General features: G+C 40.4%; 1 protein-coding gene across 2 annotated transcripts in view; it reads right to left on the bottom strand.

The window, feature by feature from the left end:
• Positions 1 to 16,258, bottom strand: part of sobpa (sine oculis binding protein homolog (Drosophila) a) — a 61,179-nt gene that overhangs the window by 23,315 nt on the left and 21,606 nt on the right. For both annotated transcript variants that reach the window (XM_085392107.1, XM_085392108.1), the window contains exon 4: positions 11,496 to 11,647. In XM_085392107.1, coding sequence (XP_085248233.1) covers positions 11,496 to 11,647 — 152 coding nt within the window. The remainder of the gene's footprint in view (positions 1 to 11,495; positions 11,648 to 16,258) is intronic.

Here is a 16,258-nt window from a genome sequence, read left to right as displayed (position 1 = left end):
GTGAGCAATTCTGTTACAAAGAGGTTATTGGAGAAGCTTTGTCTGGCACGGTGCCCAATGGCTCCATTGTGTTTCATTAAATGAAATGCACTTTTATATAATGTAGACCCCAGTGTGATCAAATTAGTTCATATTTTACAGCCAAGGGGTGCTGAGACACTGTTATCAGAAATTGAGATTTAACCTCGATTAGACATGTACATCATGCCGTTTGCAGCCCCGAAGCTGACATTTCAAATTGAGCCCGTGCACTGACAGAAGAACCGCTGGTTTGAGTAGCGCTCTTTCATATTATGTTCCCTTTAAATTGCTCCCTGCAACCTTTGATTTGTCATGGGTAATTTGGCCTCCAGCTCTCTTCATCTCTCGATGATACCAAAGGGCAACTCTGGCGTATATTTTACATTTTTAGTCCAGAGACTGATTGAGTTTGCCTCCACTCCCATCTGCTTTCATCACCTCCAGGTAGGGTTTCCCATTCCAAGCCTGGTGCAAAGATACTGCTGTCTTGAGTCACGAAGCATGCTGTTGTTTGTACCAGAAACGACACAGTGTACAGATTTGACAGAAAACCTTGTTTTGTGAGAATTTACAAAATAACAGGCACATTTTTTGGGGGGGTATTTTTACTTTGATTTTGTTTTCTCCAACCTTTCATGACAGGGTTTATGAGGTCATGGTTATTTAGAAGCTGTGAGGTGTAGGCTGACCTACATATGGCTCCAGAGTTTGGGTACGGACACATCGCACTGACTCAAAGTCAGGTAACCACACATAAACAATCACATAATTTTAGGCAGGCATTTGGACACACACACACACACACACACACACACACACACACACACACACACACACACACACACACACACACACACACACACACACACACACACACACACACACACACACACACTCTTTCTCTCTCTCTCTGATACACAAAAAGATGCACCATTGTGCTATTATTCTGCCTCCAGTTTGTGCTCTGACCCTCTGGCCCAGCGCCAGTTCATTTGCATATTGTACTAATGAGGTGTTGGCACTGCGAACGAGGCGTGAGGCACACACAGGGAGCCACACAGATAAAGGGGATGGGACTGAGATAGATAGCTAGACAGACAGATAGACATGGATAGATGGCTAGATGGACAGACAGATAGATAGACGAATAAATAGATTGATAGTTAGTTAGTTAGTGCAGGACATCGCACGTTGATTTCCTCTCTGCCGGCTCCACCATCCTGACGGGACGTCACACCAGCTGCCACCACGCAAGCCTCCATCTGGGCATGCATACACGTCCAGGTGTGTGTGCAAAGAAAGGCGCTCGTAGGCAGGCTTTTCCAAATCCAAACACAAACACAGCCGCGCGCACTAGAGCTCATCCCAAATCCTGAAATGAAGGTGCAATCCTGGCACTATGCAAATGTCAGGCAAGGAAGTGAACGGGCGCACCCCCCCCCCCCCCCCCAAATCAAAAGACAAGTTTGCCTCTACTCTCTGCACCTTGGAAAGACAAACCATTCGATTTTGTTTGCAAAGCATCACTGGAGATTTATGCATGCATGAGGCTCTGATCTTTACACTTAAATTTTTACAAGGGTGTGCAAGTGGGAAGTGGTTAAAAAAACAACAACAAGAAAAACCCTCCAGTCACTTTCTTTACAGCAACATATGCATCAATGTTCCTCTCTTGAACATTTATGTGGCTCTAAATGTAACTTTTGCATATATAATGTTGCAGGCCAGTTTCCTTCTACTAAATCTCTATTTTTTAATGCAGCAAATGCTCATCTTAATATATCTGCTGTGAGCTGTGCAATGCTAAATTGCACATCGCCACTGTACCTGCAAATAAAACACAAAGTACATTTTATTGCACTTTTCATGTGAGTTGAGTGCAAGTTTTAGAAATGACACCAACACATTCTAAGTTCATGTACATGGCTTCACTTTTAGTCTCCTAGTTAGTCGGAGTTACTTTTGTCTTTATTTGAGCTGAATAGCTGGCAGCTATGAGATAATCACCTTCCTCTTTGTGCCCTGCAGCTGTGTCAGGCAGGCCTCAAGGCTTCGTAACTGCTAGACACTTTACACACTTCATCGCGCACTCAAAATTTCCACAAGGAGCTGCATTCGTACACGCAGAAGGAGCAGTTACATACACACACGTGCATGCTCACACACCCTCGCCCCCCCTACGCGTCTCTCCTGGGCGCGTGCCCTCCTCGGCAGGCGGTGGAGATGCAAAAGCAAATTGCCGGAGCGGGGAGGCAACCACGGGGCTGTGTGGAAGCAGACGTGTGCGTGTTTGAGGTGATGTGACATTTCTGGGCTGACATGAAGCGGCACTCTGCCCCCTCGCGCCTGGAGGGAGCTCCCAGGGAAAGACACTGATGGAGGTCTGGGGTCTCCAGGGGGGGCATTTCATGGTGTGAACAAAAAGCCTCGCACTGCAACAGAAACGACCCGTGTGACACAAACTGGAGGCTTCCTCCCTAGCCGCTTCATGCTTTTACGAATTATGTGGCTCACGTGCATGCAGTTTTGCTGTTTTCTTCATAAAGACTTATAAAGAAAAAATGAAATTATATATACAAGAAAGACTGCATGATTTCAATTTTGCTTGAAGAAATATTCACTGCAAACCCAAAGAAGTTAACTTGTATTTTATATTTATATTTCTAATATAAGTTTTAGTTGATCTATTCCTCACAAGCAATCTCACACAGTAACAGGTTCTACAGACCATCACCCTGCACACTCCTATGCTTGACGCCTTCATAAAAACAACCAAACCAGCACAAACGCAAAGATAATGTAACATACATTTCAATGCAATGTGTCATGCTGTCGTGGTCTTCAGTGTACGCATCAGTTGAGTTTGGTCCCTGTTTAATTTTACTGCTATTCTTTTTGATATTTCTATGTTCATGTGTCTCCAGCTCTTCCGTCTCTTTGCCTTCCTCTGTCCTATCCTTCCTCCCTTACATCCACTCCGGTTTTATTTTGGTAATTACCTTTCTTTGCATATCTCCAGTACCCAACGTCCCGTTTTTCCCTTTTTCTCCTTCTTTTTTTCCCCACCTGTGTCAGGTTATGCTCCTTGTAATCGACTGCTTTCACTCATTGTTTTTTCTTTATTTGATTATTTATTTTTCATGCACTTTTCTCTGCTTGTGGTGCTGTTCTGGTTTTCTGTGCCATAAACCTCATAAACCTTTTCCTGTTCAATTTGTTTGGCAGAAATTTGTTATTTTTCTAATTGTCTCAATTTAGAAAGCTCTTCAAACTACCTGCAGTGCATTTTTGTCACGTTTCCATAAATCCTTAAAATATACACCACATACTCCTAATGTTCTGCATTTGGTTCTGCTGAGGATCTTTTTGCTAGAAGTTGAGACATGTGCAGCATGTGTAGCATGCATAGTTTTGTAGTTCTCACGTCTAAAGATAAAACTCGCAAAGCAGTTCATAAGTTCAAAAAAGCGATATAGATAAGCTGAAAAAGGCTATAATTCACCTTCAAACCTGAATATGTCAGTGACACCAAAGTGAAAAGTTCATTTTCTGCAAACCAGAGGGGTGAAAGTGTTTAGATATAGTATTTTGCCAGAATAATGGTCCACTCCAGCAGCATGGTGGTGCAATGATCACTGAGCAACATGCCGGTTTGCATGTTTTCCTGGTGTTTGCATGGGGCTCCCACAGTCCAAAGACATGCTTGTTGGGTTAACCGATCGTTCTAGAGTGAATGGTTGTAAGAGGGAATGGTCACCTACCCAGGGCGTACACTGGAATAGACTGCAGCTCTCCCACAGCCCTAACAGTTAAGAAAATGGATGGATGACACTGATCCTCATCTTCTAATTTCCACAATGTCTTGTTTTCAGTGTCTATTTACCAGATTATTATTTGTGGAAGCATGCCTGACTGCTGTTCTGTACCAAAGTGAACACTCTTTAGATGCTGACTTCTAGCCTGGAAGGAAAATTCTACTTTTTAAAGAAGAGAGAACATTCATATGTATATTGAGGGGGAAATATGTTCATGCATCACAGTAAACTGCACTAGACAGAAGAAACAAAAAGGAAAGAATGCGCAAAGCACTGTCAAGAACAAAACACGTAGACTATTTGTACTAAAATACCTCACACAAACCAAAAAATTGACCTATTAAGTACAGTAGTTCAGTAACAAAACAGTGCTGGGAAGCACTGGACTTCCTGCATTCTGTCTCTTACAGATTCACAAATTTTTATAACTGCTTTGCATAAATGTTTTATATATCTCATGACTTAAACCTGTAGGTTTGGCAGATTTTGATAATTAGATGGAGTATTGTGCATATGATGGCTTAAAAAAGACATACACAATTAATATCCGATCTTAGGCATTTACCCTAATACCCTACAACCTTTGCAAACACTAAGAATGATTACTTCACAGGTAGCAAAGTGTTTTCCAAGAATTTCGCATAAAAAATGTCCTCATCATGCCTAAAACTTGACTGCCAGCGTTGGGCCGTAACTCGCTTCTTGTTTCTCTCTGATTAAAGTAATTCATTACAGCACTCACTACATTACTTTTGCAATACTCAGCAGGGTAGCCTGAGTCACACTGTCACATAACTGCCAGCTAACAATACAAACCTTATGCTACAGTCCCACACACTGGCACAAATCTAACAATTCTAACAAGGAAATGCACAAGATCTTTGTCTCAGTGTTTGGGTATCAACACAAAGCCAAATGCCGAGATGAAGAAAACCAGCACGTAACAGAAACATGCTGTGGCCTGTGACCACAGTGATTCTACTGCAATAACATTAATGGGCAGAAATGGAGTCACTTGCTTTTGTTACCTTTGAAAATTCAGCTCTTGACAGGATGTGTGCACATTTGATGTTATTTTTTTCTAATGGCAATCAAGAACAAGAACTATAAGTGTGATTAGTAAGTGTAATGAAATTTACTGAATTTAACTTAGTAATGTATGACATTAGTCAAACAGTAAAGTGTAATATGATTACAGTAAAGTGGAAACCTAACACTGATGATTTTACTTTGATGCTTTGAGATAGAGAAAACAAAAGAAATAAGTACAGTAAAAGCAAATCCATCAAATAATTCCAGCTATTTTAGAAATTTGGTGTAATTATCTCAAAAATGTACAATAATGTCACAGAAATTGCAAATATTGCAGTTTAAGGTTTAATCAAATGATTTCATTGCTTTAAAATAGGTTAAACTTTTTAAATAAACCTGCATATAAGCAAAAAATCCTGCTTTCTTTCAAGCATGCGAGCAATATTTCTTTATTTTGTACAAATGCAAAATTAAAAGATAAGAAGTAGATGCAAAATTACAAACTAAAGCCCAACTGTGTTTTGAGGAGCTCAAGCTGAGAAACTCAAAGCCAGCTGAGGATGGAAGAAAAAAAAAAAGATTGTTGGAGCTATTGCAACAGCAACAAGCAACATTTCATCACAGTTGATGCCACAGCAAAGCATTTGTTACAGCTTCCTGCATTCAAAATCCAGCCCTAAATGATTTGTAGACAATGTGTTTCGCGTACATGCAAAGCAGAGCCTGCTCTCATTCCACCTTTTTTCACACTCACGGAGCGTAATCCATCACTGCTAATTGCCTAACTTAATCTTGGCACTGTGTCCAATGAGAAAGCTTGTTTATCGGCGTATGTGTGGGTGTCAGATAAAGTAGGAAAACATACAGCTGCGTGTAAAAGTGTGACAGTTAAGCAGCTTTTACCTCCAGCTGAAACTCCACCCTTAATTCTAGTTTAATCCTCCAAACTGTCCAAGATTGGAGCTGAAAACTCGGTGAACTTTTCCGTTGGTTGGCATCTTTCCACTCAGATTTGGTTTGTGCAGCGTACACCACGCAAACCGCCATAATGTGCGCACGGGGAAGGGACTAGGTTGCAGCGAATTACCAAACAAGAAAAAGAGCCAAGTGGTGCCTCTGAATCAATAGCGAATGGTCAAAAAGAGAATGAAAGTGAGCAGACAGTGTGAGGTGACAGACAGAATAATTGAGTGCTACGAGCGGGGAGGAAGCTGCACCTTCCATACAAACTAATCCAGGAGCTTAAGGCGCACAGTAAACAGGCACATAAGTGATTAGCCCGAGTTAAACTATCAATCATCTTTCGCCACACTCAAATAGGCACTACAGAATGTGGAGTTATGTAGAGATGTGAGAAAGCAGCAGCCATAGTCACCCTAGGAGGGGATTGGGTTTCATGGATGAGGCAGCTGAAGATATTTCATGCAACATAATGCCAGAGCCGCTGCCCACCCCCTGCATCCCCCCTCTCCTTCCCCCATGTCTCCGCTCCTCCAGCCAAAGCACACGTAGACATAAGATACTCTTTTTTTTCAAGCCATGACATTTTTTTTAAGCAGGAAAAAAAAGCCTGGAGGCTGTGTTGTTGTGGCCAACCTTGTGGGTGCATGAGAAAAGAAACACATGGGTATCATTTACACAAATGACCTGCATGAATGTGCAAGAGCCAGACAAAATATAGAATCTGAGCTGCTGTGGTAGAGCAGGCCTTTTCCCAACATGTCTGACTGGCTGAGAACACGCTGTATGTATATAAATGAACATATTACCATAAACTACGCATGATGTGCACCAAACTACACATGACATAACTGACTATGTTTGTATATTTTTTTCTCTGCTGCTGCAAAGATAAGAGAAAAGTGCTCAGCAAAAACCCTTAACTGTGACATGCACAGCTTAAGATTTAAAAATATCCATAAATCAGCATTTATAAAGTAATAATGCGTGCTACATTAGGTTGGATTTTACTATGACAGCTGCAAGATTTATTTTCTAGATTTGGCTACTTAACTGCCAAACAAAAGACGACAGCTACACATTTATTGTTTATCTACCTGGAAAACTATAGAAACAGGCTGGCTAACCAGGCATCGCACGTACTTTCAGTTTTGCTAATTAGTACTCAAGTACTCATGGAAACAACTTAATCTTGTAGTGGATTTTGTTTTGGATGGGTCCACTTATAACCTCCAACATACAATACATTTCCACTGAACAAAAAAGCTGAATATTATTGGACCTAGTGCCACACTTGGATCTCCATCACAGAAACGCTCACCCCAAAGTTAGAACCACTAGCATTGGTGTCTATGGAACTGGCTACCATAAAAAATTGAGGAGCACTCTTTAGATGCAGTCTGTAATGATATTTGAGCATCCTTAAAAGGCATCGCTAGTGAACTGACTCTCCATGCGTTGGTGGTGAGTACGTGTTAAAGGAAAAGGTCATAAAGTAGTGTTGAGTCATTGCTTTTGTCCTACGATGATATATTTTTATCCCAATTTGAGTCATCACTTACAAACTTACAAAGCCACCCATCTTTAGAGCACGAGGATTCAATGGACAGTTTAAAGAGACAAGATCTCAATCTAAATGAATACCTGTGAAAGATATTGGGTTGGCACTCCAGTAGTAGAGTTCCCAAAACTTGCATAATAATTGCCAATGTGCATTGATGCTGTTCTGCAAGCATTTAATGCTGCAGCACCTTACTAAAGCACTTTATGTTGGTTTGTCCTTTACTTTAATATCAGTTCATAGCCTTGTAAGTAGGACTGTAAGTAGTAAACTAGGAGGCCAAGCTGTGGTCTTTCAGAGGTATTTCTTGAGAAATATCTTGGAAATTTGTTTTGTTTGGGGTTTTTATTTTGTTTTTTCATATTATTGGGAGCTTTAAATGTTCCTGATTATATGAGTTACATCATATAAAATAAACCAATAAATAACGCAGAGTCTGGGTTTAAAAGTCATGCAGAACTTAAACTTTAAGCTTAAAGTTGGACGTTGAGATATTGCCTCTTTTGTTATTCATTTGGCAGAAATTGACTTCCATACAAAACATGCCTTTAATTTTTAACAGGCCAAATATCAGAAGAGGCTTGTGTGCTTTGTTAGGCTAAAGTGGAATACTTAATTAAATGTTATCGCATCAAGCGGTCGAGTTCATGAAGTGTTTTTGAAGAAGCAGCCGACTGATTGCACTGATGAATCATTTTGCAGCTGAGGGGTAGAAATGTACAATATTAGTGTATAATAGTATTGTTATTATAATCAAGGGCATGTTGAAGCATCAGCAGAACAACAGGCTGACTGTGAGAACTCGTAATGTAAAAGATTTTTTCCAAGACTAATATTATCCCTCCCCTCACTTTGAGTTTTAAAGTCTGAACTTTTCTAAAACTATTACTTGCACGAGGAGCTGTCACCGCACTCGTACGACATGCTTTGAAAATTTCTGTCAGAAGTCTGGAGCAGGTTAATGGGGAGAGCTGGCAGAGAAGTGGAAAGACTACTGCTGCTTCTTTGTATTTGTTCTCAACACACATCACAATACATTTCAGCTCCGCTTTGTTCAAAAATGTCATTGATAAGGTCAGAATGTAATGCAGAGCTCATTAGTCTTGTATATTGTATATTGGAAACGTAAACAGCCAACATTTACCTGATGTGTGTACTTTTCCAGAACATATATCGACATTTTGGATGAAGTCCAAATTGTTTAATTTTGTAAACATACTAGAGTTAAAGGTTTTAACAGAATTGAATTGAGACCTTTCCCTTCTCATTACTCCATTAATCAGAAAACCGTCGGTCCATCCTCTGTAAACAATAGAGATGCTCATGTGGGAAAATCCCAGTAAGTCACCAATATGAGAAATGATCATACCAGCCCACCTGGCTTTAACACATTTAAAGTAACTTAAATCACCTTTCTTCCCCATTCTGATGCTCAGCCTGAACTTCAGAAGGTCGTCTTGATTATGTCTGCTTACCTAAATGAACTGAATTACTTGCATGTGATTGGTTGATTAGAGATTTGCAATAACGATCAATTCAACCTAACAAAGTAGCCAGTGAGTGTGTATTAGTGAGTGATTTTACAGTCTCATTATATTTCATTCACGCCTTTGTTTACTTTATCCATGACTCATGCTCTAAAATGTTCTAATGCAATGATTTTGATTTTCAGCCTTTTTTATGCAAAGGCTTTATAAAATTAAGCAGTTTTTAACATCGCTTTGGTTATTAATTATCTACCTCAAGGGAGATCTACTGCTCCTCCTGCAGCTGTAGATATTTCTACTCACAGTCTGTTATCCAGAGTTCACTGCAAAAGATTACAGTGTAGTGATCAGAAGTGGAGTATTACAATAGTTTTTTTTTAGTGCATGTATTTCCTGGGCTATAAATGACCTCACACGACTTTCCGGTATCTTTGCCACACCAGTGAGCTGACAATAGACTGACAAAGTCACGTCAGGAATCGTTTCACAACAGCACATATAACTATACAACCGGGATCATAAATGACTCCACTTGGTCACTTGAAGGTTACATTTGCAAATGTGGTCTAATCTCATTAAACATGCACTAATTTGCATAAACCTCCAAAGTGTAAAGTAAGATTTAAATTTGTATTTTGGACATTTTCTTTTGAGCAGTCTGACAGAGGAGATATTCCGGAATTACAAAACCTACCGAGGCCTCCAAAATGTATTATATGGGGCGTGTGCAAACTATATTTTCTATTAACTCTGTTTCTTTGATGTATATGTACACTTTACATAAACTGCCTTTCATTTCTGGATAATTTCACACAAGGCCCCCTCCCACTGATTCATAGCAGGGGGCTTCCTTCACAGCGATGAATCTTGTATTTGATGTCCTGTTTACAGCCTCTCTGATTGAGCTCTGATTGATATGAAGCTGCCTCGCCTACTTTGCTGCATACCGCGTGACACATACCTGTACGTGCTTTTTTTCTGACCTCCTCTGGAGCTCAGACATCAAAATAAAACCAGTTCAAAAGAAGCGTTTTGATCTGATATAAAGACTCATAGCTTTTTGTAACTGTCACATATTCCCCTGCGAGGATTCACCACGTCAGACTCCTTGACATCAACAGAATCAACATTCAGTACAATGAAAACTACAAACTCGCTATGAAAGCAAATGAGCTGAAGTGTCAAAGGTAAAAAATTAAAAACATACAACAGTACAGTAGATGCAAGGCTCAATTTGATTGTCATGCTTTGGGGAAAAAGTGTCATAAAAAAAAAATTTGAATCTCACTAACTGAAATGAAGAGACGTAGTCTAAGTGCTCCCCTATGGTTCCTGCTTCAGTGCAGTGCTTGAAGAGTGATTATGTTTGAATGATTTTAGGACAGACAAGCAGGAGAGTAAAACATCATACTCACGGTATAATTCCTTATAAATCCAAGCTTTGGTACAAGAGAGAAAGGAGAGTATTTAACTACAGTAACTGGAGGGGGAGGGATGGCAACACAATAACAACTTTGATAATTGCTAATGTGGTTTGTAGCCAAAAATGTGCCATTTTTAAACAAGATTTAACCTTTTGTTGCACCAAGTCACAATTTAGGTTGATAAGATGAAGCTTTTCACATACGGCAGAATATGGTGTGTTAATAAGATGAAAGGCTTGATGGGTGATATTCTAGTTTTTGGGAACCATATTAATTGCTGATACTCTGCTTCTAACAGTAAAACAGATACATAATGTGTGAATAGAATCAAGATGTTAGGTTGCAAGTCATACAGGCCAGGAGACTGGTTGGTAAACTTCTGGCAACCTCCAGTTGCTAGGGAAAAGTGTTTATTCCTCAGCCTGTTGGCAAAATGTTGCTGGCAGTCGCTGGGGGAAATTAGTAACAAAAACTGCTGCACCAAAACTGAAATGGAGAAGATTTTCTATCAAAGTAAAATGTTTTAATTTAAAAGGGTAACTTTTACTTTGAAGAAGTTTGCAGTTTCATTAATGCTTGCAAGTAGTTTAGTGCTTGCAAACAAGTTGGCATCTTTTACCATGCAACCTGCAAAAACTACTGAAGAGGTTTTCAGTGCAGCACAGTAAATCTCTTTGTGACCACCAACAACCTCCAGCAACCACTTGCCAAATGGCTGTGAAAAACACTGTTTTTCCTAACGACTAACAGTTATTAAGGATGTCACTCTAAGCCTGCAGGAATAGGGGTAAGTCTAAGATTTCATGGTGACTGCTAGCAACCTCTAGCAACCACTTGGCCAGGAAATACACATTTTCTTCAAATTTTAGTTCACTTTAAGGAGAAATGATACTGTGAGAAAATGAGGCTAAAGGGGGGGGGGGGGGGTTGGTACCCTGACCAAGCATCAGTATTGTTCAGAGTGGAACATGTACACATTCTGAGATGATGACCACTATTAAACCAATTCACACTATACCCAGTAACCATTCCTATCATACTAACAATTGCAGACCTATCGCGATATTTGTTGGGGGGAGGGGATTTCACTTTCTTCTCTGGGTCTCACCAGTAGATTTGTAACACAAAGTCTCTGAAAAGTGTCTAAAATACATCATATTAAAGAGTCAAGCTGTTGACAAGGAAGGGATGTTACCTTGTTTCTCTTAAAATAGGCTCTGCGGCAGGCAGCGAAGCATTTCTCACTGCAGAAGCTCTTCAGCTCACTCCCCATGCTCAGAGAATAGCGCTTGATGCCGACCTTCTGGCACCAGGCGCACATGATCTGCACATTGGACGCATCCTCGTCTACAGAGAAAAGGAGAGGTAATGAAATGAGCATTATGATGTGCTCTTTACACCAAGGGCTTTTACTATATTCTAATACGATGTCCAATAAAATAACCTTGTGGTACAATTCTCAAATTCTGTAATCAAAGTGAGCCTGATACTGATTACAACCTATCCTGTATGGAAGGTAAAAAGTGCACAGCAGGGACAAAGTATGCAACTACACGTATTAAACACACAAACCATAAAGGCATTAATTCCACTGATGAAGCCCAGCTGCTCAACTGGATAAAACTTTTCAAGACTCAAGCCACAAAACCACTGCAGGATTTATAATGAAGCCCTGCCATGGATAAATGTAGCCACAACGGATGAGCCTGGGATATGGGAAAATGCTTGTTTATGGCTGTGCTCTGTGGGTATTAGAGAACTTGAAGGGACAAAAGCATGTATTCTGCTGCTGCTGAAGATGACGCAGGAGTCTCTGTGAGGTGTAGCGTCCTCTTGATAGTTTGTGCCATCAAAGGTGTAAGTTTGGTGAGGCGTGTTTCACACAAATGGAACACATGAGTTAAAAGTTTTCCGTGTTACACAAGCCTGATTTCCACCATCTCCATATAAACAGTAAAACCTAATGTGAAACCACACTTTATTTTTATTTTTGTAATTCCCAAATTATTCATGACGAGAGCACTTTTAGGGCAGAGGAAAGGAAGAAAAAGAACAAAATTAAAAAACATGAGGGGAAAAACTGAATACATATACAAATTTAGCCCACAAGGACAGTCGCTGTGATAAACATATATTCACATTACAGGTTCACAACAAGATTAAGGTTATGGTGTTTCAGCAAAGACTGGAGCTATAGGATGTCTGTTAACTGCTAAATAAACAGGCACACTTTGGGCTGTATCCACACTGATATGTCTTCATTTTGAAATGTGTAGCATTTGAAATCTAGACAGGAAGAAATCGGAACTTCTGGGACTTTGTACAGTACGGTACCATTCAGAAGGTTGTTGGTCTTATGTACAGGAAAAAAGTGAATGTGTGTCACTCGATGCATAAGGTTTGCTTTGAGTGCTCACTTATAGTAGAAAAGCGCTATTCAAGGTACCACTTCTGGGTTATGTGTGTTGCCGACTACGCTCTCTCCAAGCGGACACGCAAGAAACAAAGCCAACATGGAAGTGCAGTTCCTCTAATGTCTCACAGAAGTGAGTCAATCTTGAACCTTACAAGAGAAATAAACATGCTTACAGCCTGGTAACAAAGACTAGTTTGGCTTCTTTGAACCCTTTCACCGTTCACATTTGGATGGTGTGTGGGATATTTTTTCTCCCCCCTCAGAAAAATAATTCAGGAGCCAGAAAAATCCTACATACTCTGAAGCCTTATGGAATACTTAGAATTTATTACTGCTCTCATTGTAACATTTATACACTTTAACTAATGGAGTTCAGCCCTTAAAAATATAACCACAGTGTTTACAATAACATTGTAATATATATTTTTTTAAATGACATTAATATGCGCTATATTCCTAGTATGCAACAGCACAAAAATACTGTCAGTTTAAAGGACGAATGAATGAAAATGACACCACAGTAGATTAGTAGAAGAAAACAATCTGTTTGATGTTACTTTTTTTCTGCATTTCCTGCAGAGCACTGTCTGCAGTGTGTCGCCCTCTTGTATCCACACTGGGAAGGGGACATCCATTTCCATTTACTGAGATCAGCAGCAGACTTTTATAAGAGTCAATAAACATGTAAAAATAAATCAGCTTTGTATAATGCTTTACTGCACCACAGGCCGCATGATCTAACTGTGAGCGATGCAGTGAATCATGGTCAGATTAGAGCTTATCTTTTCATATATGAGTGTGGCTGGATCTTCTCTATCCGTCCATCACAGCAACTGCAATATCAATTGCAAACAAACTGCATGTAACAATTCATTTAGAGACGAGGCTTTCTAACTGCACAGACAGCAGATATGATGCATAACTGCAATTCAACAAGCTGAAATAATAAACTGCAGATCTGACCTTTGTAGAGAAGTTTGATCAGGCATGTGTTTGACACTTCACTTTCTCCTCACCCCCAACCGGTTTGTGGCAGATGACTTCCCCCAGCTGAGCCTGACGTTAGTTACAAGTTCTTGCTCATAAGTGGTCATCTGATTGTTGGGGTTTCCTTTTTAATATTGTAGGGTCTTTAGCATACAATAAAAAGCACACTGAGGTGATCATTTTTCTGGTTTGGTGCCATATAAATGAGACTGAATTGAATTTGCCTTTTATCTAGTTAGTGGTAGTTTTCATGTTGAAATAGCAGTTGTGTAAGTTGTCCTGAGTGCTACAAGTGAAATTCACTTTCTGACTTTGTTATTATTTGCAGTGTAGACTGTTTCAGGATGTTTTGTTTGAGCCCCATTGGGGCTAAAAAACAAATAGTAGAGGCAGGGACATGTAGGCCACATGGGGATAAAAAATAACAGGCAGAATTAAGGTGCTACATAGTGATAATTACAGTAGTATGCAGCATTTTTACATTATATTAGCACATAATGAAAATTTCTGTTCTGGGACTGACTCATAAATAAAAATAAAGTATTATTTTAAGTGTGTGGATTTAGGCCACATTTAACGGCCTACCACAGTTTACAGTGAGATATAGTGATCTTGACTTCTGCTTATTCTGGGATAAAAAAGATTTTTAAAAAAGGATTTTTAAAAGGTATCCAGGGCTCATCTGTCTGGTAAAGGGGACCCGTTATGGTAATTTCTAGGTATTGTTATTCTTGGACTCTAGTAGAGTAGCTTTGCATAATTCATAGTTCAAAATAGTTCTCGTTTATCTCATACAGAGCCTCGGAGCAGCACATTAGTTCATTCTCTGGCTGAAGCTGATTTAGCTCCTTTCCCATTAAGGCTAACTTTCTACTGATTGGCTGCCTCTCGCAAACTGATGACTTGAACTGCTGGTGAGTAGAGCTACTGCATTCACAGTTATCATTAGAAATCAATCATAATCAGTCAATCATATTAGAAAAATCACATCTCTATGACATCATTTAGATGCAAGCATAGAGAACAAAAAGGAGGGTTAAGAATATTCTGAAGCCTGAGCTTTTGGCTCATAGGACTCCAGGATATATGCTGTTTGGCGTGTTTAATATGAGCACCAAGCATTGTTACACTATATATGACAGAAAATAAGGAAAATGAAACAGTACAGCTGCAGCTGACCCCCTCACATTCCCCTTTTAATTCTCGAAATCATGTTTATGACAACAACAAATGTATTCCCTTGTTTAACCGTGAATGTAATTGTATTGCATGCAGCTGCCGCGTTGCTGTGTGGTCAACAAATTATTTTAACAGACCCTCAGTGACAGCGAAATGCCTCTTCTGCGGTAAACTGTGACTGCTGATGATGAGCTGCGGGCTTTTAGTGCCGCTGCTGCTGAAATGAGAGAGATCCTCCGAGATTCCCTCCAGTATCTCTCAATTATCACATTATGACTATACGCGGGTGTGAGGGCGAAAAAACGCAGGCCCATTAGTCTTTCACCTCTGTTCACCTCCCTATCGCACGCTGGCCAGGCTTTTCACCTCTTGTGGAGCTTAATGGATCTACAGGGCCATCAGATTTTAAGTAAAGACTAACTCACAATTAAAGGAATAACTCCCTGGGGCACTAAAGACAGCATAGCAGACCCAACATGCATATTTTATAGCTTAGCTTCCCCTCTGCTCTCATTCCTATACTCTCTCTGCCTTTTTGTGTCTATCTGAATAGCTGCCCACTGCAGCGATTAGAGAAAAAAGACAAAATATCTTAATTCTAAGCTGACTGAGTGGGTGGATCAGGGTTTGTACGTTGCTCGAAAAAATGCATGCACCGCAGCATAATGATCAGGATCGAAGGCCAATATGAAATCACAACATCTTTCACAGTATCTCAACATTTTCACACAAAGAGACATCTTGAGGTGGAGTTGTTTTCGCCTTCCCACATCCTGGCACATCCTACAAGCTCATCTGAAAACACTCACATCTGCATGAGCAGGGAAAAAAAACATGCCAGTAATTATGCAGCCTCCGTACTAAATGCCACCGTCATTCGCCGTACCTGCACCTCAAAAGGTCCTTTGTCGGATTTTGCGGGGGCACATGAATAATTCAGTGTATGTGTGGAGGTGGAGGGTGGGGGAGTTGAGGGAGGTGTTGGCCGGGTAGTTAGTTGGTGCTGGTGGGCTTTAAGTGGGACCGCACCATCTGTTTCCCCGCCTAGGCAGGGCCAGCGGGGACTCCTCTTGGGCGATGCCAAGGAGGCTTGCTCCCTTCGCCGGGGCGTACCAGCCTCCTGTCCACAGCAGACGCAAGGGATAATGAAGCCCTCTGTCTGGCCGAGTAACGTGGACATTTCCTCAGAGACTTGATGGGGTAATATTGACACTTGGGCAGGTGGAGAAAAACAAGGTGTACAGCAGGTAGCTAGCTCATTAGTCGCCTGCCTCTGCTCTGATATGAAGGCTTTCAGACCATTGCACAAACCGAAACCTTCATAGCTGCATAAATCCTGAGTTTCCATGCTAAGTGCTGGAGAATCAGCATTTAGG

The sequence above is a fragment of the Rhamphochromis longiceps genome, linkage group LG19 (assembly GCF_057381845.1).
Source record: "Rhamphochromis longiceps isolate RC_006_pf linkage group LG19, R_longiceps_female_GT1.1, whole genome shotgun sequence".
Classification (NCBI taxonomy): domain Eukaryota; kingdom Metazoa; phylum Chordata; class Actinopteri; order Cichliformes; family Cichlidae; genus Rhamphochromis; species Rhamphochromis longiceps.
Note: the sequence above shows the minus strand (reverse complement) of the source record. Positions and strands in the feature narration are given on the sequence as shown.